This window comes from Arvicanthis niloticus, chromosome 24, assembly GCF_011762505.2.
Source record: "Arvicanthis niloticus isolate mArvNil1 chromosome 24, mArvNil1.pat.X, whole genome shotgun sequence".
In the NCBI taxonomy this organism is placed as follows: domain Eukaryota; kingdom Metazoa; phylum Chordata; class Mammalia; order Rodentia; family Muridae; genus Arvicanthis; species Arvicanthis niloticus.
The window spans coordinates 10,399,639-10,425,447 of NC_133432.1; the positions used below are offsets into that span (position 1 = coordinate 10,399,639).

At 49.6% G+C, this 25,809-nt stretch overlaps 1 protein-coding gene and 1 long non-coding RNA gene across 9 annotated transcripts in view; one reads left to right on the plus strand and one right to left on the minus strand.

Annotated features, from left to right (window-relative positions):
• The window catches only part of LOC143437676 (uncharacterized), a 98,695-nt gene extending 96,748 nt beyond the window's left edge, over positions 1–1,947 (minus strand). For all 7 annotated transcript variants that reach the window (XR_013107032.1, XR_013107033.1, XR_013107030.1 and 4 more), the window contains exon 1: positions 1,817–1,947. This is a non-coding gene — a long non-coding RNA (uncharacterized LOC143437676). The remainder of the gene's footprint in view (positions 1–1,816) is intronic.
• Positions 1,948–2,046: 99 nt separating this feature from the next.
• Tbx3 (T-box transcription factor 3) lies at positions 2,047–15,198 on the plus strand. Of its 2 annotated transcripts, XM_076922616.1 has the most exons (8): positions 2,047–2,972; positions 4,578–4,845; positions 5,751–5,810; positions 6,087–6,233; positions 8,083–8,159; positions 9,312–9,469; positions 10,939–11,609; positions 13,080–15,198. In XM_076922616.1, exons 1-8 carry the CDS (start codon positions 2,584–2,586, stop codon positions 13,533–13,535), a joined length of 2,226 nt encoding a protein of 741 aa, XP_076778731.1. In that variant the 5' UTR covers positions 2,047–2,583; the 3' UTR covers positions 13,536–15,198. The 2 variants fall into 2 exon arrangements, with proteins under 2 accessions (XP_076778731.1, XP_076778732.1); XM_076922617.1 differs by lacking the exon at positions 5,751–5,810.
• The last annotated feature ends 10,611 nt before the right edge of the window (positions 15,199–25,809 follow it).

Here is a 25,809-nt window from a genome sequence, read left to right on the forward strand (position 1 = left end):
GCAAATGGTCCACACGGAAACATTTAAAGCTTAATCTCTAGGCCCGGAAACCAGCCCCGTTTCTGTTCCCTTTCCAAGCTAAGGTCTTGTCCCAGGAAAACTAAAAATTCTGCTAAGATTGCACTTCATTTAAACTGGAGTGCTCCGGCTCACCTCTATCCACAAACCAAGGACAGCAGGTTTGGGGGGGGGGGGTCCTACAGACCCAACCAAAGTCTGATCAGTCAGTTGGACTTCCTTCCCATCCTAGGATGAACGGGGACCGAAGCCTCCCGACATCTGGGGTAAGGGGGTGCGTTTCACGGTTTGTTTTACAAATTCGCTCCTGACGTCTGCCATGATTAAGTCCCCGGGGTAGAGAAGGAACGGAGGCACCCAGAGATAAGTATGATGCCTGGGGAAGATACGAAGCTGTTGCACCTCCCCCAACCAGCTTTCCCAGTCCACAGCGACAGCTCCCCACCGAACTGGCCCGGAGGTGAGGGTAAAGGCTTGGATGAGCCAGGCCCGCGGTCGGGGCACTCACTTGTTTTAGCGGCTTCGTTCTCTCTACACCCACACCCCTATCCGGGTGGAACACCGGTGTCCGCATCCGAATGGAAGAGGAACTGGGCTCAAAGGGGTCAGTACATACATTTAAAAAGAAAAGAAGGAAGGAAGGAGTCCATAAAGCCGAGCGAGCGTAGATTGGGCCGGGCGCGCAGGCCTTGTACGTATTTGCGTGTGTTTTTCCGCGTGGGGCTCGGTCTCAGTGTGTCGGCGCGCGTACGGGCACAGAAACCCAGGGGGCATTTGGGTCTCTGCACGTGACTGCGAGTGGGGAGCACGCAGCGGGGGAGAAAGATTTGTGGGATTCCCTTGCGCGAGTGGCTCGGGAATCCGAAGCACCCGGGTGCACGAGCTAGAGGACTTGACTCAGAGGTAGCTGGGCGGCTCCACGTGGGGCTCCAGAGCTGCGCGAGCCTGGAGCTTTTGTTAAGGCTCATTGGCCGAAAGGAAGGCTCGGCGGCCAGCTCGGCTAGCCCGGGGCCCGTGAAAGGGAAGAAGCTTGCAGATCTGCACAAGAGAAGCGCCCGCAGCCTTGAGCTGTAGCGCTCGGAGCGCGCGAGAGGCGAGCGCCCCTGCCCGGCGCCTCGGAAGCCGGGCAAGCTGCCTGGCTCCCGCCCTCGCTCCCTCCCCCTTCCTCCCTGGCCCAGCCTCCTCCCCGGATCTCGGGGCTTGGATGGCTGAGGCCTTTCAAACGTGGGCTGAGCTGAGGAGCCGGGGTTGAGCTCTCAGGCTGCTGCGAACTCTCTTCTGGATCAGCCACCTAGAGGCGACTTTGGTGAGCGCGCGGCGCCCTGGTGGCTCCCCGCCCTCCCCTCTGATCATGTTGACATAAACGCAGGACAGGCCGTAGTACCGCGCGGCGCAGCGACGTTCCAGCTTCCGACACCTTCTTTTTATAACTCGGCTCTATTCCCCCAGCACTCGACCTGTGAAAACCACGCCTATGCAGCCACACAATTGGTCCGAAAGCGTCAAAGAGCCAATCAACAAGCCTCGGGCTCCCGCAGCCCACAGCGCAGCTCGACCGTCCAGAGCCGCCGAGCAGACGCCCGGGGAATTCTAGAGGCGGAGGAGGGTGGCGAGGTGCTCGCTCGCTCTCTTTTTCTCTCTCTCCCTCCCTCTACTCGCCTACTCCAGCTCCCAATCACTCCTCTCCCTTCTTTTCTATTTTTTTTTTGCACCCGTCTTCTTAATCCTCCCTCGCCCTGCGTGCCCGGACGCTGATTTTTTTTTAATTTATTATTTTTAGGAAAGCGATTTCGCTCACGTTTTTTTAGCACAAGGAAGACAGCCGGGTCCCGGAGGCAGAAGATCGCAGGCACCATTCGATCGCCACCCAGACACTGCGCGCAGTCCGGAGCCAGAGAGGAGGATCGCGAACCGAAGCCAGCTTCGCAGTTCGTGTTTTGAAAACGCCGCTGGAAAGGGGCTTAAATCGCTTTTTTTTTTTTTTTTTTTAAGAAGAGACTTTTCCTCCCCCCCTTGATCTCGCTGCCTGTGAAAGCAAGAGTCTAGCTCAACTAAGACGCCTCCTGCGAGAAAGCCAGAGAAGAGCTAGGGGGCGGGGGAAGGAGTCGAAAAAAAGGTTAAAAAAAAAAAAAAGTCTCGAGAACCTTGCGCTTTGGCAACAAAGAGCGTGGGAGCCGGGGAGCCACCCCGGGAAAAGGCTGCAGTGTCTATTTCCAGCTAAGCCACAGGGCTCGGGCGCCAGTCGAGCCCCTGCTTGCTGCTTGCCCTACTGAAACCGACTTCCAGGAGCGGCTTTTCCAACACACTCCACGCAGCAGGACAGCCCCGGCAGCGGCTATGTCTCTCGATCTGTCGCCTTGTCCTCTTTAAAAAAACCGGCATTCTCTTCCCCTTAAAGACACTTTCCCCCTCCCCTTCAGACGCTTTATTTGTAATTTGTCCCTCTTTTTATTTTAAACAAAACTATGTGTCGCTGTTGATTTTTTTTTAATTATTATTTTTGAAAAGCAACAACAAAAGCGGAGCCAAGCTAGCAGCTGCGGACTGGTTCCCTGTCTGGAGTGGATGAGCCTCTCCATGAGAGATCCGGTTATCCCTGGGACAAGCATGGCCTATCATCCGTTCCTACCTCACCGGGCGCCGGACTTCGCCATGAGCGCGGTGCTGGGCCACCAGCCGCCTTTCTTCCCCGCGCTAACGCTGCCTCCCAACGGCGCCGCGGCGCTCTCGCTGCCCGGAGCCCTGGCCAAACCCATCATGGATCAGTTAGTGGGGGCTGCTGAGACCGGCATCCCTTTCTCATCCCTGGGACCCCAGGCACATCTGAGGCCTCTGAAGACCATGGAACCCGAAGAAGACGTAGAAGACGACCCCAAGGTGCACCTGGAGGCCAAGGAACTTTGGGACCAGTTTCACAAGCGGGGTACAGAGATGGTCATTACGAAGTCCGGAAGGTAAGTGATCAGTGGGGACCCCACCCCCAAAGCCATCTGAAGTTTTTCATATCTTTTTTGTCTGTCTCTTAAAACAGTAGATTCTGGCTGACTGTTAATGTTTGAAACGAAAACTTCCTGTCCCCCCAAATATGTGGAGACTCCAGGGCCCTGCGTTGAGGGTCAGGAAGTCTCAGCCTACCCGGGCCCTCTGCATGGTTCTTAGGGACCCGTATCCGGGTTCTGTACAGAATACAGGGTGTTTTCCATTGAAGGAGATGCGCCTTGCTTCTGCAGTATTTGAGAAAAAGCACCTTGTTGCAGGCAGCCCGTTTGTAAAGCCGTTCTGAAATATCATTATTTCTGTTTGGTTTTGTCTGTTCGATTTGATTTCCCAGGACAGACCTTAGAGCCCCTCATAGACTGTAGTGGGAGACCCGTGAGGATTCCTCAGGCCCTTTCTACTCTTCAGTCTTGTCTCTGGGGCAGAAGCGGCCTAAAGCCTGATGGGTGTGAGACAGAAAAATCAGTGGAAGAGGGAAGGACATTTGGGTTTCTTTCCCGTCTGCAAGCCCGGGGGGAAAACAGAGCAGGCAGTTTTTACAATTAAGGTTATGTGTGTAGACCCAAAGAACCCATGAAGAATATGCACCCTGTGTTTGAATATTATATTAATGTTTTACGTAACATTTAGTGTCCTTGCCTGACGGAAACAAGCTTGTTAAGGACCCCAGGACTAGCATTTACAGCCACGGGTTTTAGAAAGAAAGAAAAGAAAAAGAAAAAAAAATAGCATTGAGGTTTATCAAGATACCAGTTGAAAGGGCACAAAAATAAAACCCTATTTTCAGTCTCCTTCCAAACTACTTGAGGCCAAAGTTTGGCAAGGGGTTATTTTCCAAGCCACAAGACATTTAGTCGGTTTTCATAACCGGGCACTTCCTTTTAAGTCAAAAGTACAGAAAGCCAGCACTTGTGTGAAATTAAACAGCAGAGTCTTGCAGTGGCCTTCGGAGTAGAGGAATGCGGTTTATAGCTTAAATCACGGATGGGTTACCAGGCCCGGGACGCTAGCCTGTCTCCAACCTCTGCTCTGAGAACTCACTGTAACAGGCACACACGTCGACAGCCTCGGTCCATAAGTGGGCATTTATTTCCTCGATAAGTTTGAATGTTTTCTCATCAGCCAGCCAGTGGAAAGTCCGAACCTTTACCAACCACCGTTCCTTAGAACCCTGCCTCTAGTTGTTTCGAACTAAATACATTCAGGAAAGAAGAAGAAGAAAAGAAAAACTTAAGCAAGAATCCATCCCTCTTTATAAGAGGGCAATCTTAACAGCCACATAGACAAACATGGTTTTTAAAGAAATAGCAGATACTCTTAGAAGAGGTTGCTGTAATTAATTTGATTTGAGGCTTGGGATAGAAAAACAATGAGATGTCGAGCAGTTTCAGTGTTAGGGTGGAAGTAAACAATTTCACTTGCAGTTGCCTTAAGGACTCCCTGGTCCCAGCAGAAAGCGTTAAGCTTTTAAAAGGTGCCAAGCAACTTGAAAGCCAAGTCCGAAGTCCTGAGCCATTTACCGAGTCTTATTCTTACGTATTTCCCTTTTCTGTGCCCTATAGGCGAATGTTCCCTCCGTTTAAAGTGAGGTGCTCTGGCCTGGATAAAAAAGCCAAGTACATTTTATTGATGGACATTATAGCTGCTGATGACTGTCGTTATAAATTTCACAATTCTCGGTGGATGGTGGCCGGTAAGGCAGACCCCGAAATGCCCAAGAGAATGTACATACACCCGGACAGCCCCGCTACGGGGGAACAATGGATGTCCAAAGTCGTCACTTTCCACAAACTGAAACTCACCAACAACATATCGGATAAACACGGATTTGTAAGTTTCATTGACTATAAGTAAGACTCTTCGGGAGGTCTGGCTTCCTGGTAAACTCAGAATTTGGGCCCAGACTCATCTCTGCCTACTGGTGGCTACACATAGCGAACTTTGTTAAATTTGCAACCCAGTTGCAGAGTGGAGTGGGGGTCGGGAGGGGGGGGGGGATGTCGCTCCCTGGATAATGGAAATCCTGACATTCTGGAAGAATTTACCAGAATAGCAATCAAAGGTCCTGGATGGGTGCCGGACCTGGAGGTAAATACTAAGAATAAAAAGTCATGATTTGTAAAGTTTTTGTACGTGGACAGGGCTTGTTAGAAATGCTTAGAAACATTTATTATTTTATTTCTTTGAAACCAGCCATGCCATTTCTTGGGAAAGTTGAATGTTCCAAGCCTTGACCTCATTGTTTCGAGGCTGTGAATACATTTTTTTGAAAGTGTATTTTCTTTTGCTAAGAGCGATTTGGGCCCGGGTGAAAGTCAGGAGGAGAATGGGAACAGGCTTAAATCTAATAGTGCGTGCGTATTGGGGAGCATCTGAGGAGTCCGGAGTATTCCAGTGTGCCTAGGGACTTAGGGAAAGACTTCAATTGCCTGTGAACATCAGGCCAGGGGACCTTTGCCTGTCCACACTGCCCCTCCCCAACATTTCAATAGAATAAACAGTGATAAGCGAAGAATAAGCAGAAAGATTAGGCCCAGGAAGACTTGAACGGCTCGGAAATATCTAAAGCGGACAGGGATTGCATTTGAAACCCTTGATTTGATTAGGGCATAAATATTCCTCTCCAGAGCTCAGCCTCTCAAAGCCTTAAGTGGATTGGGCTTGTCAATTAGTGGGCGCTTAAAGTACTGAATCATTTTGTAAATTAAAATGCATGTTTTTCTCTATCTTTTAAGACTTTGGCCTTCCCAAGCGATCATGCACCGTGGCAGGGGAATTATAGTTTTGGGACCCAGGTAGGCTAGGGTTCAAGGCACTAATGCACATGTAGATGGTGAGGGTGGGGTTTGGGGGGTACGAATTCGGCCGAGGAACAATTTTGGAGTCTCCAGAAGATAATATCTGTGGAGTGAAACGTACCCAAGGAGATGGGCTCTGGTCCCAGCAGTGGGGACATCTCAGCTCTGTCAGGGGGAATGAGGATGTGTGTCATTTGTCCTGTAGGGTCTTTTCCTTCTTCTTCTTCTTCTTCTTTTTTTTTAATGTGTGTGTCCCCTTCCCTGCTTCTACAGACTATACTCAACTCCATGCATAAGTACCAGCCGAGGTTCCACATCGTCAGAGCCAACGATATTCTGAAACTGCCCTACAGTACTTTTCGAACATACCTGTTCCCGGAAACAGAGTTCATCGCCGTGACTGCCTATCAGAATGACAAGGTAACCAACCCACAAGGCTTTTCCTCTCAGCTGCCGCCTCTAAGCTTGCTTGCTATCAGAGCTGAGAAAGTTAACCAGGGCCTTGGGCAGAGAGTCTGGAATTTTCTTGGGTGACTATGTTCTGGGGAGAGAGGAGGCCTGATTCCTTTCAAAGGGGAGGTACAAAGCTGGGAATCTGATGTTTATTGTATCATAAATTGTTGTTCCAACCCCAGCCTGGCCCCTGGGTCTTGTCTTCCTGATCTTTCCTAGTTCATCCTCTTCAGGAGGAAGGGGAAAAAAAAAAGTACTGAAAGGAACCAGCTAGCAGTTTAAGGTGAAAAGCATCTGGGATCTGGACCGAATGAGATGGCCTCTCCTCTCATAACCAGAGACCCTGAATGGATGATTTGTTTTTATTACTTTTTTATGCTGGTGTGGCGGCAGTGGTGTGTGTGTGTGTGTGTGTGTGTGTGTGTGTGTGTGTATGTGTATATGTGTATACAGGCGCTCTGATACAGGGTTATGTTAATTGAGCTCTCTGAGGCTTCCCCCTTTAAGGTAAACATAGTTACCAGATCATCTTAAAGTTGTCCTCCTCCCCTCGGACCTGAAGCTAAGGATTAAGAAGGGCTTCCAAATGAGGCCACACCTGGAATCTGCAGTTCTCCTGGCCTGAAGGTCAGGAAAACTGAACACAGAGGCCCAAAGAAGAGTGTTCACTGGTGACTCACTAGCATGGAACTTGGCTATTGTGGATAGGTGGGGAGGGGTTGAGGACCCCTGTCAACTTCACTTGAGCCCTGGACCTCAGGGAAAGTCCACTTTACCTGGCAACACCTTGTACTTTGAACTCAGTAGCCACTGTCCCTGGCCCCTGGACACTGTTCCTTAACATTTCCTAGGCTGAGTGATAAGTCATCACCTGCTCTTCTGCTCGTCTCTTGCAAAACCTTCTGTCTGGCCTCCATGAAATAACAGAACTCAAAACCAATGCACAGGTTCCCACCTCCTAGTAACGGGATATATAGTTTTTCTACCAAGAGAGAAGGTTTTTAAAGACAACAATCTGCAAAATGCAGGCTCCTCTAGACCCAGAGTCCTGTGAACGTTCTATCAATTAGGTTGTTACTTTAATGACTTTAAAAAAAAAATCAGAGTCCAGGGTCCTTCTACCTAATGGTGGGGGTGGTATAAAAACAAAAATAAAAGCAAGCAAGAACTATAACATAAATGAAACAGATATTACCAGTGCCCGCTCCTTTTTAAAACTGTAAAATCTTCAGTATGATAATTCTCTCAACTCCATTCTTGCCTCTTGGGGTGGGGATGGGGGGGCTGGTGGTCACTCTAGTACAGGGTAATGAAACCCTATAATTAATTAGATTCACAGACAAGGTTTTGGTGTATAAGGTGCGTGTGTGTGTGTGTGTATATATACATGTGTGTGATGGGAGGTGGGAAGCAGCAGGAAGTGGCATTTTAACACACTTTATAATTACTTAAGATGCATTAAAGAAAAAAAAAAAACAGAAGCCTACTAACTCGGATCTACAGGCTATGCCTCTTGGCTGTTTTGGGGCTAATCTCATTTCTAAATCTAAATTGCCCTTGGGAAGGAATTTCATGTGGAATCCTTGCTTGGCTCCCAGGACATGTATAGGTTGCTAAAATCTCTCTTGAAGCTTCAGCCCCTCCCTCCTGATTCCTGCCACCATCTTCCCCCTCATCTTTTACACAAAGCATCCCTGGGACCCTAAGGGCAGTCCCATTTATAGAGGAAGACTGAGGAGTTGGGAGTGAGGGGGGCACGTGTAGAACATTCTAGAAGTCGAAGCTAATGTCTGTCTTGCTTGTGTGTCTCCTCTAGATAACTCAGTTAAAAATAGACAACAATCCTTTTGCAAAGGGTTTTCGGGACACCGGCAATGGCAGGAGAGAGAAAAGGTAAGCGATGACTTTTAGTTTAGGGGATAATTGAGGGAAACTGTTTTCCTGGGCTCAAACTTGGACTTCTTATAAAGAAGTAGAGGTGCAAGATAACTTGGATTGAGAGGAGTGGGAAGGTGTCAGCTCCATAATGCCCCAGGGAGAGACTGCTCTATGCTTCTTGCTGTCTTTAAGGGAACTAAGACTGCACTGCAGTCCTGACCAGAAAAGGGTCTCGGAGGTAACAGATTATTGGGATTCCTATTAATCATTAGTTTGTCATTCTTCCTGAGCAAGACCCAAGAAGGGACTAAGCTATTCACAAATTCTTCAAGAGTCTTTGCCAAACTTAAGTCCCAAATTAGACCAGCCTGGAGTTAAAGCCCCTTGAGGAGTCCAGGGCACCCCTCCCCCCTCCTTCATGGGTCTCTCTGCACTAGTTTTTTTTTTTTTTTTTTTTAAGTAAACAGCTGGACACTATAGACAATGCCCACGCACCTGTTTCAAGTATTATTTCTACCAAGCCGAAAATTATGTACCAACTTTTAAGCTTTATTCCCTTGGGTCTGAGTAGTAAAAAAAAAATAATTTCTAAGCCGGGCCTGCCTGGTAGTGTATACTTTAAATCCCAGCAGAGGTAGGTGGATCTCTGTGAGTTTATAAGGCCAGCCTGGTTGGTCTCCAGACCGAGCTAACACTGAGAAACACTATCTTGAAAACAAAAAATAATTTCTAACATCAAAAGAAACGTAAGCTTCTCTTAACATGTTGGTGGACTGACTGTAGTTGGGTGCCACATGTACTGAATGTTTCCTACCTGTGTTAACACCAGTGCGGGAGTTTCGTGGGCTACACATTCATAGCACCCTCTCTTATTGTAAGGCCAGTATGTGACTGTCCCCAGCTAACTCTAACCTCTGTCCTGAGGTTTTAAACAAATGTTCCAGGCCAAGTTTTGTCCTAATGCATAGTTGTCCCAGTTAAATAGGCAAGAACAATGCTGGGGGCTGTGTTCTGTGGCCACCCTGGGGTCAGAACATGTCACAGGGTACATATTGGGTGGTGGGGTGAGGTGTGTGTGCCACTCAGGAAAGTGTGTGTGGGGGGGGGGAGAAAACAGAGACACAGAGGTGTAATTCTCTAACGATGGGCGTGGTTCCCTTGTTACAGAAAGCAGCTTACCCTGCAGTCCATGAGGGTGTTTGATGAGAGGCATAAGAAAGAGACTGGGACATCGGATGAGTCCTCCAGTGAGCAGGCAGCCTTCAACTGCTTTGCCCAGGCCTCCTCTCCCGCTGTGTCCACCGTGGGGACATCCAACCTCAAAGGTAAGCCTGGCCTCCTCTGCCATGACCAGACCCCAGGACTTCTTGGCTCTGAGGCCTTAGGAGTCAGGGAAGGGCCTGAAGCAGCAGGCTCACTAGATGTAGGGCTTTCTAGAATTTGCTTTCTAGTCATTTGAATCGGGAATAGCATAGGAGACCTCGGAACACCCTCTCCCACAATCCTATTTGGCTGCTGTGGGTGTGGGTGTGTATCTGTGTGTGTGGGGGTGGTGTGTGTGTCGTCTTGGCAAGGCAGTTTTACAAGTCACCTGAAGCACCTCTCTGTCCTTCTGTCTGTCCAACCATCTCTGCTCCTTTCTGGCCTCTTTTCAGTTACCAGTATCCAGCTGAATTCTGGGTGAGCATGTGTTGTGCAAGGTCTGTTGAAGGCCTGTGTCCTCAGCCACCTGGTACCTGGGAAGATGGTAGAAGTGTCAGCCCCTGGGGGAGGAGGTGAAGCTTTGGGGAGGTGGGGTAGGAATAGAAAAAGTGGTTTGACTCTGCTCTGTTTAAAGAGCAAGTGGCATTTATTTAGAAAGACAGCTCTCAATGGGAAGAAACCTGTTTTTTTTTTTTAAGTGAAATAAAAGGGAAAGTGTTTTTTTTTTTTTTTATGTCTTCAGTCCATTTAAGCTTTTTTAACATAATGTAAGGTTCAATTTCCCCCCCCCCCCCTTCTGGGAGGACACCCACAGAGGAGGGTGTGGTGGAAGAGAGATGCAAAAAATAAAAATAAAAAAGATCTGATTGTCCCACCAGGCATCTTTGTAGGAACCAAGGCCCACATAGAAGGCTTCCTGGGGAGGGAGTTAGTTTCAGCCGGTGCCCATTCAGACCTCACGGTTCATTTCAAACAAATCCTTCCCAAATTATTCACAAATTTGTTGGAAGCTCCTGACCTGTGTGGCTCCTCGAGCCAAAGACTTTGGAAAGTAACAGGGGTGTACTCCAGCAGAGTTCTTAGGTCACGGGTTTACATCCTTAAAGAAAAAAAAACGAAAAAAAAAAAAAACGAATTTGCAATCCAATAGAGAGATGCAAGGGAAAGCTTTGGCTCAGTCGCAGCTGGTCTTTCTGGTTTTGTTTTGTTTTAAAGTAGAATCATTACAATAAGAAAAGCTGCCAATTGGGGCCCTGGCTAGAGAAGGTCGAACACTTGAGATTCTTCTGAAAGTCTAAAGGTGTTATATTATCATCACCATTATCATCAGCCCGTTTTACCGACAGGGGAAAATGAAGGCTAGGAGTGGTGCAGGTGGGATTATACACAGCCAATAAACTTCCCAATGAGGAGTCTTGTTCCTGAGATACTTTCATTCTGTAGTCCAGGCTGTCCCACTGTCTCAGACTCCCTAGAATTGGCATGCCAAGCATTGCTCTGCCGGGTCCGGCTGGGAGGTGGGGTTTAAACTAGGAAACGAGATTGACCGATTGACCGTAGGTTCCCCTGGCCTTTCCCTCTCCTCCCCAAGATCTGTGTCCCAGCGAAGCAGAGAGTGACGCCGAGGCTGAAAGCAAGGAGGAGCACGGCCCCGAGGCCTGCGACGCTGCCAAGATTTCCACCACCACCACCGAGGAGCCAGGCCGAGATAAAGGCAGCCCGGCCACCAGGGCGCAGCTGTTCCCCGCGGAACCCAGCCGGGCCCGCGACACCGCGCGTCTGGACAAGGCATCGCCAGACTCGCGCCACAGCCCGGCCACCATCTCGTCCAGCACACGCGTTCCGGGAGCGGATGAGCGCAGGAGTCCCGGGCGCGAGGGTCCAGTCGCCACCAAGGTAGATGAGGCGCGCGCGATCCCTGCCAAGGACGCCTTCGCTCCACTGTCGGTGCAGACAGACGCCTCCGCGCACCTGACCCAGGGGCCTCTCCCAGGCTTGGGTTTCGCCCCAGGCCTAGCTGGCCAGCAGTTCTTCAACGGGCACCCTCTCTTCCTGCACCCCAGCCAGTTTGCCATGGGCGGCGCCTTCTCCAGCATGGCTGCAGGCATGGGGCCCCTGCTGGCCACAGTATCCGGGGCATCCACCGGCGTCTCAGGCCTGGATTCCACAGCCATGGCGTCGGCTGCCGCAGCGCAGGGACTGTCCGGGGCGTCGGCTGCCACCCTGCCCTTCCACCTCCAACAACACGTTCTGGCCTCCCAGGTATTACTCCTGCCTGCCTGCCCGCCCATCGCCAGTTCAAGCCAGCCTTAGTCCCAGTCCCTTGCCTAGGAACGTTAGCTAGTAATCTGTGCTAGTAACTATTAGAATATTTTATTGACATCCCCCACCCCCAGGTCCTTCTTAAATTGCTTCCTGTGAATGGCTTAGCTCCACACCATCAGCTCTGTGACAAGTTTGGCTCATTTGATGTCTCTGGCCCAGAGAGGTTGGATCCCTTGGTCCAGGTCACACAGCTGGTCCCTTGGTAGAGCGGAGCCTTGTCTGAAACCCAAGCCCGGGAGGGGCCTCTGGGTCAGACCTCTTTTGGTTTCTTCTTCCAGACAACTTGTTTCTCTGGAGGCTGGTAGCCACTACTCCCCCAGGAGAGTCCTGAGGTGTGGGGAGGGGAAGTCACTGATACCCTGGGTGAGAATTTGGGGTGGTGTGAGCAGGCCTCCCTAGTTCAAAGCCTTTCTCCTCCACCCCACTCCCAAACAGCCCAGCCTATCTCCAAAGGGTTAATGGGTTGCACACACGTGGGAAATGTCAAAGAAGGGAGGGGCTGGCAAGCCTCTGTGTGTGTGGCTCAAACAGCTGTGCCTGTGCTCGGAAAGGGCTCGGGAGAAGACTCTGAACCCAGTGGGAAGCCTCTCTGGGTTTTTTTCTGGCCTACTCCGACCTTTGTTTTGTCTGAGTGTATTCCCTCGCCTGAGCCAAAAGGCACATGGTCCTCCTCTTTGGGGGAGGATGTAGCTGAGAAAAGGGCTAGCCTCTAGTTTACCACCAACCCTACCTCACTGTACTGCCCCGCCCCGCCCCGCCCCGCCCCGCCCCACCCCCCAGCAGACAGGCTGGTGACAGGTGGAGAAGAGGCAGCCAGAACAGACTAGTCTAGTGGCATCTCCAGGTAGAGGACACACCCGGGTTCTTGCATTCAAATTTTGCTTCTGTATGCCTTCCTGCCCCACCCACTGATGTGCCTCAGTTTCCCGCCTGGAAACTACTAGCCTTCGAGGCTGGGTGTTTGCCATCTTAATAATGGACACTTTTTTTCTCCCCCCACCCCCAGCTCCCCACCCACCCACCCACCTAATTTCACATCATTCTTATTTTTTTTTCTTACTTGGGATCTAGAGGAGAGAATGGAAGATATTCTGATACTGTGTGCACCAGAGTTTAACTCTAGCCTCTTTGGTGGAAGCCCTCTTTGAGGCCACTCAACAGGTGCAGCTGCTCGCCCTCCTGGGAACTTGTTAATAGCCCCGAGGGTCAGGCACCATGGATGAGACGTATTGTGGAAGACTTAATAGCCACGAACCCTCCAGTCTATTAACCCCTTAGTTTAGCATGCAACCTAGGGAAAAGTATTGTCCCTCAACTCCTCCAAAACAGGTGGTTTGTCCCAGATAGCAGGAGGTGGAGGAGAGGGGTCCTCACTCTCTGACTCCCTATGTTCTCTCTCTTCCCCAGGGCTTGGCCATGTCACCTTTCGGCAGTCTGTTTCCTTATCCCTACACTTACATGGCCGCCGCTGCCGCTGCCTCCTCCGCGGCCGCCTCCAGCTCCGTGCACCGCCACCCGTTCCTCAATTTGAACAGCATGCGCCCCAGGCTGCGTTACAGCCCGTATTCCATCCCCGTTCCGGTGCCGGATAGCAGCAGCTTGCTGGCGTTACCATCCATGGCTTCCGCCGCGGGGCCACTAGACGGCAAAGCGGCGGCCCTGGCAGCCAGCCCAGCTTCGGTGGCTGTGGACTCCGGGTCGGAACTGAACAGCCGCTCATCCACGCTGTCCTCCGGCTCAGTGTCCTTGTCACCCAAACTCTGCTCCGAGAAAGAGGCGGCTACCAGCGAACTGCAGAGCATCCAGCGGCTGGTCAGTGGCTTGGAAGCCAAGCCAGACAGGTCCTGCAGCGGGTCCCCTTAAAACAAACAAACCAACCAACCGCCCCCTCCCCCCCAATCCCCAAGGTCTCTCCATTCCAGTTTGGTCAAATCTGCCAGTGCACTTTGTTAGATGTAAGATAAACTACGGGCCTTCCACATGGGGTGACCCCCATCCCTTTCAATTTTGTCTGGGAAGGAGCAGTACAATCCTTCCACAGAGCGTGCTAGAGACCACAGGCCCTGTCGCCGTCTTGGGCTGTGTGACCAGGCTGCTGTTGCATTGAGACACGGGGCTGTGAGGGGGGCAAACAGGTTTTTTGTGTCTAGAGCGACTTCTGTGCAGGCTGGTGTGGAAGTTGGGGATGAAGGACAAGGTAGCCAGGCCGGCCAGGAGCGCGGGTCTTTGAGAGAGAGACTTCACCCGAATCTTTTCTCCTTCGTGTGTCTAATGGAAAGATTTCCCCCCCCCCCCAAACAAACAAACAAAATCAATATGGGGGTGGGGAGAAGAAGTCCCGTGGAACCTGTCTATGAAGACTGAAACTCACCAGTTGCTGAGTACTTTCGTTGGGGCAGGGAGAGGAGGGGCCTTGTCCTTGCCCCGGTCTATATTAAAGGAATCCTGTGTCTTTTTTAAAAAATATTGTGATGTTTTAAGAGCCGATGCTGGCTTCTTCTTCTTCTTCTTCTTCTTTTTTTTTTTTTTTTTTTTTTTTTTTTTTTTGCATGTTACAGTTTTCTGGGTTTTATTTTGCCCCCCCCCCCGCGCTTTATGGAAAAACAACGGAAGTCCCATTATCCTCAACCTTGCTCAAGTCTGGCAACCGGGAGGAAGTGGGGTAAAAGGGGGTGCTATGGGCGTGAAACCAACCGAGTTTATTTTATCTAAGCGCTGTAGAGGGCTTCGTGTGCCTGTTGGACCATTAGTTCTTTTAACTGTATATGCAATAACAAGGTTTTAAAAGGAATAATAAAGAGGAGATGCGACTATTGGACAAAGTATTTATGTAATTATTTGATATCTCTTGTAAATAGGTGGAAGATGACTGCTCAGAAAGTTAAACTTTTAATTTATTGAATTGTACATAGCTGGTTGTAAATAGGAGCGTGTCTGTCAGGTTTTATTCTTGTTTTGCCTTTTGGGTTTTATTTCCGGGTCAGGAGATAGCTAATCCACACCAACAAGCATAGGCTTCTATAATCACACCTATGCGCTTTCAAGTAGAGCTGGCTGCAAAGTTTTGTTTTTGTTTTTTTTAATGTCCAAGAGCTGATGGAGGGGGTGGGGTTGGGAGTACTCTTTCCTATTTTCACCAAAATTGGGGAGGTATTGGCCCTTCTAGGCTCCACTTGAAATTCCCTAATCTCTTGACAACCCCAGAGGGGTTCAGATTGTTGTAGGGGTGGCCATTCGGAGGCCGCTGTATAACTTTCCTATTTTTTTTCATAGACTCTGGCATCTTCTAACGCAAGTAAAGTTTTCATTGTTCATCTTGATGGTGTTTTGGATTGGTGTACGGAGAGGGTTCAAACGACCATGAAAGGCAAAACAAAACAAAAAAACTAAAAAAAAATAAATAAATAAATTTAAAAAAAACAAAAATAAGAAGGCGTATTTTGTGTTTAGTCCTTGATGAGTTTTCTGTAATTCTCCCCCTCTTTAAAAACATCACTGAAATTTCAATAAATTTTTATTGAAATGAGTTTTGAAGTTGTGTTAATGATTTCTTCGAGAGTTGTCTTTCAAAGCTGGATAGATAGAAGAGAATGATCTTTCTGCCTGTTCCCTTCCTCTCCTTTTAAAATAATAATTAAGACCACCCCCACCCCTCCCAGCAACCTAAAATGAGATGTCACTCAAGTTAAAAGGCTGAAAACAAGCCCCTTGCTCCGGCGAAGGGGGCCCACATTGATTTGAAAATATTTTCCCTTTAATTTAGGGAGCAGAACGGGAGAGGAAAAGGGCCTGATTAGGTTTCGTAAAGAGGAACTTCAACTACTTCAGTTTTAATGGGAGAAGATTTACCCTGTGTTCAAAGTCGGCTCCCCCCCACCCCCCCAGGAATCTGACCGGAAATAAGAGCTAGGAAGGGTTTTCGCTTTTAATTCGTTTTTCCTTTTTCTGACATGGATCACAAAACAAAATAAATAAAATCCCCTCCATCCACGGAAACCTAGCACAGGAAAAGGCATGGACATTTAGGGCTAGGGTAAGGCCAAGGAGGGCGCTCCTCAGAAAGCATGTTTAGTGTGGCCAGGAGAGGCAAGGTACTTTGGGAGTCTTCATGGAGCCTCCAAGGCAAAAGGCACCCGGGAAGCTGCCACCTCGTCCCCTAACCAGTCCCGAGTCAGTTAGGCAAGTTATCTTTTTGAAGTTCAGTTTATCTTTGGATCTTTCAATAATACATATATGTAAACCAGTGAAGCCTGGCTCAGTCTTCCAGTCTCCCCCACCCTCCAGGATCCTGGGGGGGGGGGGGGAGCTGTGTGGATACGTTGGAGGGGGCTGGAGAGGGAATGTACTCTCAAGTTAGCCCTTAGGACTTTCTTGCGCGGGACCTTGACTCAAAGACCCAGCCGGAGCCTGCCTGGCGGCTGACATGGCCCCAACCCCCATCCAGGAGCCCGCCAGCCGGGCCCTACGTCCCTGTCACCTTCAGGCCTCTTGAATGGCGAGTCATGAGGGGGCCCCTCCCCTCCTGGGTTTGGAAGAGGATCCAGCTCTAGACCTTGGAGGGGTGGGCAAGGCCCCCTTTTCTAGCCCAGGCCCGTGGGGACCTCCACTGCTTCTCCCCAGCTATCTAGGGAGGAGAAGAAAATAGCCGGAGAGAGGGGACTGGAGAGCGCTTAAGGGGACGTGGGGAAGGGAGAGGCCGGTCCTCTCCGGGACCAAAACTCTTCACAGTCCGCCCTGGGAAGGTGGTAGTTGCCTCATGGCCTCCGGCTGAGCGAGCTCCCAAATTGGGGAGAAAATAGCTCGGTTTCAACTGCGGAGAAAGCAGAAACCAAACCAAATCAAACCGAACTTGCTTGGCTTTCTCAGTCGGATTTTTCTCTCCTCTTTCCTCCTCCATCCCCCAAATTTGGGGACAGTGCCCAAACCTGTCCCCGGCCCCTCCTAGGACTCCCTTCTTTTCTTTCCTCTTTCCTTTTAATCTCCGCTGTATCTACTTATAGTGCTGTTAATGTGTAACTCTGTGGCGCTGATGGACCGGGGGTGACCCGCTCGCAATCTCTCTGGATTTCTGTGCCTATTACTCACCTGGCGCCGGTCGCAATCTCGCCGCGGGCTTTATGGTGGTGGTGGCGGCGGCTGCCGAGGCCACTCGGGGCCGGCGCCTGGGTCTTTTTTTTTTTTTTTTTTTTTCTTCCCTTCTTTTTTTCTCCCTGGCTTCGAGTGCCACCTGTCTGTCTGACCCACGAATGCGCCCTGCCTAACTGCGGCTGGCTGGACACCCCAGAGCCTTAGGGATTCTGGAACGTGGGGTCTTCACCTCTGCACCCTTTCTCGTCGCACCATCCCCCTAGTCTGACATATCCTCCCCAAAGCCACCCCGCCCCACTCCCACCTCACTCCCATCAGAAGAAGGGCCAAGCCTTTCATCTATCCCTATGTGGGCCTCAGATGAGACTTCCAAGAGATTTTTGGAAAGTCAAGGAGGAGACTGTAGTTCCTTATTCTCTCTGTGTGAAAATGTGGAGATACTGGAGGGGTAACCTGGATGAAGGAATAGCAGATAAAGAGACACACACACCCGAAAGTCTGCCCACGTAGACCCGACTCAGACCAACTTCGCTTTGTCGAGATTTGTTGTTGTTGTACTATATAAACTCCAAGTTTTTTTTTTTTTTTTTTGGGGGGGGTCTTCTTTTTCTCCTGGTCGCGTCTACAGGGACAAAGGAAGGCCAGAGTTCTTGGAACCACCAGGCCCGCTTGTTGCCTCCATCCCGCAGTGCTGGGACCCGCAGGGCTGGAGTGAATGCGGGGTAGTGGCCAGAACCGGCCGCCGCCCGCCCACCGGCCCGCCCGTGGGGAAGATCCGCTCCAGGCTGCGCTGGCGTCGGAGACTGGACGGGAGGGGCTGAGGTCACCTTTGCTGGGCTTCAGAGCTGCGGGTAGAGGCGTCCGGGTTCTTCCTGACCTCCTGGCGCTAATTGCAGGGGCCGAAGGGCGTGCTTGGGCACAGGCAGGGGTCGCGACCCTGCAGTCAGTCCCCCTGCCCGCGGGTCTAGGTTGAAGTAACTAGCGAGGGGTATATGGCGTGTAGGCTTACACAGAGTCTGTCTCTGTCCTAAGAGCCACCTATACGTGGGTGAAAGTTTCGAAGTAGGTAGACGGCCTTTCAAAAAATTCCATTCGAGGAAAACCAGAGATCTGACCTTTCCCCTAAACCAACAGACAGGCTCCTTGAGGCTCTACAAGACGCTTGTAACCTTGCCGTCAGCACACTTTCTGCCTCGCCGGTTTCTAAATTTGGCCTCTTGGCAGCCAGCCAAGAAAATAGCTATGGGGGAGTATCTCTGTCCCCCCTCCCAGGAGTGGCCTAATGTCATCTAGATGAGGCCATGGAAGTCGGTACCTACAAGGAGCGGTGGGTTGCTGGTACTCAGAGACCAGGGGCCGCAGGTGTTAGAAAGCCATGTGTGTGTTTGCGTGTTCTTGTGTGTGCTCCATCTGCGGGACGTCCCTTCCAATTTGGATTTAGGAGTTTCATTCGCAAGACAGTTCCGGATGTAAAACGCACTCGGTTGTTTTATAATCAAGATGCGTATAATCAAGAAATATATGTTGCAGATGTGGACGTTCAAAGCCCACGGAATAACCACGATAGAAATGGATGGCGTTGCAAGGGGGACGTGTGCGCGCTCTGGCCCGGTGCACTTTGGGGAAAGCACCCACGAAGTGACCTCAGTCACTCGCACGATTAACCCTGTAAAGGGCGTTCGATTTTCAGGCCTCGTGGTACAAAGCCCCATAAGAGGTGCAGACGGATTAAGTCGTTAACCTGAGCTCGGGTAGGTGGATGGAACGGGAACACAATCTTTATTCCTAACTCCGGTGTCCCTACCTGCTGCAGTCCCGGATACAGAGAAATTGTGGGTACGCTTGGGATTGGCCGCTTTCATTCTTCAGAGGGCAGGATTGTAATTTTGGTGTGAATCCCTGGTGCAGTCTCAAAGTAAGGCTTTGATTTGGAATGCCTACTTCTCTCCAGGTGAAGATGTTGAGGGGAAGTCTTATAACGCCAGGTGGAAGGAATTAATTCGCCCTCAACCAAACACTAGAGTGGTTAGCTGAGCAGGCTCAGGGTTTACCTTCTGACTTCCTTTTTCTGCCAGGTCAGGGAAGAAGCTAAGCATCCCAGGCTCCCAGCCTCAGATCCCCTTGGAATCCACAGCGTCTACAATTGTTCTCTTTAGTCAGGAGCGAAGGCCTAGAGCTGGACAGACGCTGCAGGTGAGGATTCTGGGAAGACAGTGTTTACACTTTGTTAGTTCATCCTGTTCCATTTCTAGAAACCTCTGGCAAATGCAGTTTTTTTTTTTTTTTTTTTTTTTTTTTTTTTTCAGGTCCTCTGTTTGCACCGATGTGACTTTAATTGCAAGTGATGGAAAGGGAGTGGAAACCAGGGTTCTACTGAGAAGCCAGAGACCACGGACAAAGGACCAGCCCCTGGGCAACCATAGGCCACACACATCCCCAAACCCAGGTCCTGCGGCAGTTTGGCTAACCCTGTAAACAGATTGCTTTCCTGGGGAATACAGTCTGAACCCCACCCAGCATAAGGTGCCGAGGACCCAAACTGGAGACTTTTATTATGGGTCTCCCAGCTTTGGTATAAGCCTCAGGAAAAGGAGACAAAACCGGGGGACTGGAAAGGATCCCCGGAACAGGGTACCGACTGATGGTGCATCTGGTTTACCACATGCCCCTGCCACCAGCCTCACCAGTGCTAGGATCCCAGGCAGCCCAGTATTGCCACTTTTAGAAATTTGATCCTCCAGCACTTCGGTCTCCTGCTAATGACCTGGGCTCTGGTTTCGGATTGCCAAGTTGTCTGGTCCCCAGAACAGTGGCCTGTCCTCCCTAGGGCCCCAGAGCCAGCCCTGGACTTGTACTCTTGCACACCAGCATTTTCCTGTCCTCTCCAAAGTCTCCAAGTGTCAAGGACACCATGGACACCAAACTGACACTTGGGGAGACCTTCCTTTTGGTTTGTAGATTGTTATTTATCTCAGCCCACAGTGCCAGCATCATGGATGAATTTTATTTTTTTAATCTCTTTGTGCCTGGAAGAGGCATTCTTCACCCTGGCAATAGCTCTAGCTGTCTCCCAGTCCTCCCAACCTGGCAGAGAGCCTTGGGGAGAGCAGGTTTGGAAGGCCAGTGTCATGTCCAAACAAACAACTCAGGAACCACCACACAGGAAAAGCAACCCCCCCCCCATCTCATCCCTGCCCAGCCTGTTCTCCCCAAGGCCAGCTGCACTGAGCACACTGGATATTCTCTAGGGCTTACACCTTTGAGGAGCCCCTGAAATTACACACAAAATGCATTTTACAGATGTGTATAAGCCGTCTCCAAGATGTGTGAACCCAACCAAGGACCCGCTCACTCATGCTCGGGGGACAGTAATCAATGGGGTTGGGGGACATTTAAAGAGGAGATGAGGAAGATGGTGCCTTCATCCTGGGGCTTGCCTAGGTTAAATTTAACTTTAGCGCCCCCCCCTTCCCACCCAGAGTGCCTGTTTTATTTTGAACCGAAGGCTGAGGAAGAAGGTGTGTTCAGGCACTGTATAATTAGTTGATTAATCAGTTATATTAACTTATCAGCCAAATGATTATGAGCAATCATTATCACCCCCAATGAGTTCTCTGTTAATTTCCTGTTGGGAGGGTCACCCTCTCTAGGCTATCCCAGGCAATAAAAAGAAACTACTTTTCATAAAACAAAATTACTTCTCACTAGAGGCCAAGGTGGAGGGTATAGGAAACTGCAGGGGAGGCCTTCTAGTGGGGAAATTTCTGGGGTCCCAGCTAGGGGTGGGGTTGGGGGAAGAATATGTGGCTTCCACCGTGTCAAGGTTAGGGTGTAGCCAGGTTTCCTCTGCTTTTTCCCCCCCAGGATATTCAAGTTTTCTGTTTGACTGTATCTTGTTTGGGATAGCCTCTCCTCCTGTATCCCAGGTAGACTCCTCCCTCCACCAAATTTCAGTGCTCTTGTGTTAAACTCTTCAGAGTTCTGAGACCCCAGACTTTCTTCACTAAGACATACACAAGAGGGGGCGGGGTTGGTTTTGGGTAAATAGCTCTGTGTGGATTTTGGAGGAGGGTTACTTGGGGGCCTGGGGAATACCTGTGCAAAATTTAGACCAAATATGAGAAAAAAACAAACAAACAAAAAAAACGAAAAACAAAACCACAGGAACCCTTTCAGTGATATGTAATTAGCTTACCTCCCACCCCCCCCCCCGCATTCCCCCCCCCCCCCGCCCCCAGCTTACACAGAGGACCTTGCATTAGGAAGGCAGAGACTGGCCTGGGCTTGTTTTCTACCTTTCTCCCTTACTGTGTCTTTTTTGACTTTTCATCTAAAAAAAAAAAAAAAATCTACTTGAAAAATCCATGACCATCTACAGAAACGCCTTAGACACCGTGGGTCAAGAAATAAAAGGGACATCGTCCTTGACCCTTTTTATTTCCTTCTAATTACTGGGGAGGGAGGCCTCTCCACTACCCCAAGAGTAACCTCAGTCTCAGTGAGCAGGACTGTGTCCTGGTCAGCCACAAGATTTATTTCAAAAAATACCATCTATGAAATCAATCGGAAGCTGCCTGCTCAAGAGACTCCAGCCTGCCCACCAGACACCCCCATTGCTGCCCCTCAAGACAAATTCCACACCAACTTCTATTCCATTCCAAGCCTGCCCCCAGGATTTTCTTGAAGGCAGGTCATAAAGAGTAGGTGTCTGCCTCTCTGGATGAGGAGGATACAGGGCCTTTGCTTAAGCAGGACTACTTTGGAGACTGCTGGAGTGGGGGCGACACCCTCCTGGCGCTTCTCGATTTCTTCAGGCACACTCGCCTTCAGGTCAAAACAGGACCCAGCAAACCGCACTCTACCTGAGCTGCTTCTGGTTCTTCCCCTGGGAAAAACCTAAGAGCAGTTACGGCCAGCGTGAACCAGGAGCCCATGGCTTCGCTAAGCCGCTCCTTTGCTGCCATCTGCTGGTTACACTGGAGAAGTGCATGGAGATTTTTCTAATGCAGAGAACAAGTCTTTAAAAGAAAGGGTAGCCGAACAGTGGTGGTGCACACCTTTAATCCCAGCACTTGGGAGGCAGAGGCAGGCAGATTTCTGAGCTCGAGGCCAGCTTGATCTACAGAGTGAGTTCCAGGACAGCCAGGGCTACACAGAGAAACCCTGTCTCGAAAAAAAAATCAGAAAGAAAGAAAGAAAGAAAGAGAGAGAGAGAGAGAGAGAGAGAGAGAGAGAGAGGAAGGAAGGAAGAAAGAGAGAGAAAGAAAGAGAAAGAAAGAGAGAGGGTGTATGGTAGAGCATGGGCCTGTCCCTAGATTCTATGCCAAAATAAAGTAAGGGATGGAGGGGATATGGTGCTGAGGCACAAAGATACGATGTAGAGTCAAAATAACAGGACCTGGTTTTGTACCTTGGTATAATACTGCTTGGTACCTTGACTAAGTTGCGTAAAGTCTCTTGGGCCATGAGGAGAATGCATACAGCTGGCAGAGCAAGCCTGCCAGCTGAGCGTGAAGCCCGGAAGACACGTTTTAAAAAGTCGGATGTGAAAGAATGTATCTAAGTTCACAGCACTCCTGACAGGAGATGGGGGCGTGGGAGTGGAGGAACTGAAAGTCACAGTCTGGCCAGCCTGGGGTCCTCCATAACCTGGAAGAAGATTCAAACTCCCAGAATCTGCCCTCTGAGCTGTATCCACATGCCACGGTGTGCTCGCACTCACACACATTGTATACATATTAATTGGCTATTCTATTAATTGAATGACTTTATTAATTTATTATAATTAATTGATAAAATAGCATCAATGAGTAATAATATTAATTGATAAAATGATATTATTTTAGCAATTGATTACTTTTATTATTTAATTACTTTATTAATTAATTTATTAATTAAAATACTTCAAGGCTCAGCATGTAACTCAATGGCAGAGAAATTTTGGATCATGTGTAGTGATGAGATCTTGTGGGATGAATGGTTCATAGGATGGACCTTTTTGCTCATTGTCTCTAGGCTATCCTTGGACCACTGGGTTCTGATGGGTGGCCCTAAATGATTATCCTTGACACCCCATCTTTCACAATCCTCGCTTCTGGAGCTCACCAAATTCACCATCTGCTTCACCTCAAACGTACCAGCTATCCAGGAATGATCCCAAAGTCCTGCTCAGAAGCATGTTTCAAAAAGTCCTATGGTCATAGAGAAGTATCATCTTCTGTAGTCTCCTCAGACAGGCCTGGCCTCTCCTCCTTTCTCAATTCTGCTTCACCTGATTCTTCAGAGAAGCAAACCATTCAAGGCCAAATTGCCACTTTCCTTATCCCCACTCCCACCCATTAATGATCCCTCAGCCTAGGTTTCAAACTTGGGCACTGGTGACATCGCCAACCGGCTGGTCCTATGAGTTCAGTGATGTCCTGTCTATGAATTCAGGAAGGGGTAGCACCATTTAGCCCTGGTGTCTGCTCACTAGATGCAAGTGGCATCTTTGCCATAGGAGACAACCTAAGATGTCTCCGAATGCTGCCCTGAACCATGTTGGCAGCATCAGTCCTGGTTAGGAGCCACTGCTTCAATCTGAGACCCTCTGGCATGTTCTCTTGGGGACATCAAAGGCACTTCATCCAGAATGCCTTTGCTGACTTTCAGGACTGGGCTGGGACTCCTGTCCAGTCTTTGCTCACGATGGGTCAACAGAAAAATCCTGTAGGAGTGTTTTGATATAAAGCCAGGCTACCCTCTGCAACTGCCCCCAACGCCTCTCTTGCTTCAAACTGTCGGCTCATTTGGAACCTTTCCGTTTGTCCCTCCAGCATGCCTTGCTGTCCTCCCTGTGGGCACAAGGAGACACTGACTGGGTGGACAAAACATGACCTACAGGCCGACAGTACCCACCACTTGCTTTCACAGTGATAAGGAAAGGTTATATTTGGTTGATTGATGGGTTTGATGGCAAGGTCCCTGATTTGATGATATGTGCCTGGGGATGACCTTGAACTCCCTACCCTTCTGTTTCCAAGTCTCATGGGCATTTGCTACCATACTCAGTTTACATGGTGCTAGGGATGAGACCCAGGGCTTGTCCCTGCATGCTAGGGCAAGCGCCTTACTAACTGAGCCACGTCCTCAGCCCTGCTTATAGTTTTATTTTTATGTGGGGACTATAGATCAAGTTAAGACTGTACCCCAGCAATTTCCATTTTGGAGACTGCACCATTATATAGCCCAGCTGGCCTCAAAGTCCTAGCCTCTCATCTTAAGTACTAGGGCTACTGGTGTGGACCAGAACCCTTAACTTTACCTTCCAGATGGTTGGGGGAAGTTTGTTTTGTTTTGCCTTTTTGAGACGGGGGTTTTTGTTTGAGTTTGAGACTCAAACTGACAAGAACTCCTTCTGTCTCTGCCTCCTGAATTCTGGGATTAAAGGCATACATCACCACACTTGGGATGGAAGGACATTTTTTTTTTTTTCTCAGTGAACAGTACACATTTAGAACTCCTCAGTCAAGTTTAAATGAAACCTGATCACACTCATTCATTTGCATATTGTGCTCTGTTGAAAACAAACCAGCCAAAGGTTAATAAAGGAGGGTGGGAGACGGAAGGAGAGGAAGGAGAGCGGTCCATTTAGCTTAAAGCTGGGAGACAAAGGCTGTAGCTCCCTGGATGGCTCTGTATGTGTGTATGTGTGTGCCTGTGTGTGTATATGCATGTATGCATGTGTGTGCATGTGTGTGAGAGTATGCACATGTGTGTGTATGTGTATGCATGTATGTTTGCATATGTGTGTGCACATGTGCATGTGTGCATGGGTGTGTGTACACATGCACACCTTTTTTAAGGCTGACTGGAGGAGACAGGCCGTGTTTATTCCTTTCTGAAGCTAATACTTCATCCTACACAAAGTCAGGGCACACAAAGAGCTTTCCTTGACTTCTTAAGCTCTTCTTTCCCTCTCCACTGTCTCTTCCTTTCTCTTCTTTCTTTCATTTCCATTTCTGTCTCCTATTTCCCTCCCCTTCCCCTCTCCTCCCTCTTCTTCCCCTCCCTTCTCTTCCCTCCCCTCTCCCATCCGACCACTGACCTCCTCTGTTTCTCTTTTCTCCTCTTTTCTCCCCCGACCCCCATTTCCAAGTGACAACCCTCCCTTTGAGGGCTAGCCCAGGAAACAGGCTAGAAGACTCTCCGTGACTCAGGCAAGCTTTCCCACCCAAGCATGATCTCACCACAAGTTTCCCCCAGACTGCCTTTCTGTCCCTTTCTGCCCCCGGCCCCCTCTCGACTTTGGCCTCAATAAGAACCTCATTATTTATCATTTTGAAGCTCCAGGATTTTCAGAGCCCAAATCCAAGCTTAAAACGGGGGCAATTACCCAGATAATTTAGGTAAACCTCGGGGCTGTGTCTGGAGTAATTGTTCCCACTCCCACTTCTCATTGTGTGACTGAAGAGGCCAATTCGGTCCTGACAGCCCCTGTTTGTTTTGTTCCCCCACGGAACAAGGCCCTGCAGCAAAGGAGAGAAGGCTGGAACAAAAGCCCCAGGGGCAGAGAGGCAGGCCGGACTCCAGCCAGCCAATTTGTGTTGCAGGTCATTAACCTTGGTGCTTCCACAAACCCTATCCAGGGGGTTCGCTCAGCCCCTCATGTGTCTGTTCTTCCAAAACACCACTCTCAACATGCAAAATATCAAAGCAACAATGGACGTGTGTGTGTGTGTGTGTGTGTGTGTGTGTGTGTGTGTGTGTGTGTGTGTATTCAGAGATAAAACTAAGCAGAATTGTAAGGAGGGAACCTGACAAAGGCTTTTGTGATCCCCGCTTCCCCCCCCCCAAAGAGAGTGAGATTTGGGGGCTCTAATTTTTGTTTGGTTTGGTTTTGCCTTGTTTAAGCCAGAGATTCCCTATGTAACCCAGCCAAGCCTAGAACTCTCTCTTCCCTCTGTTTCCCCAGAGCTGGAATTATATAAATAACTACACCGCCATGCCTGCCTTGGAGTCAGATACTGGTGTCTTTCACCACCCCTGCCCAGTTTGCTTATGATTTATG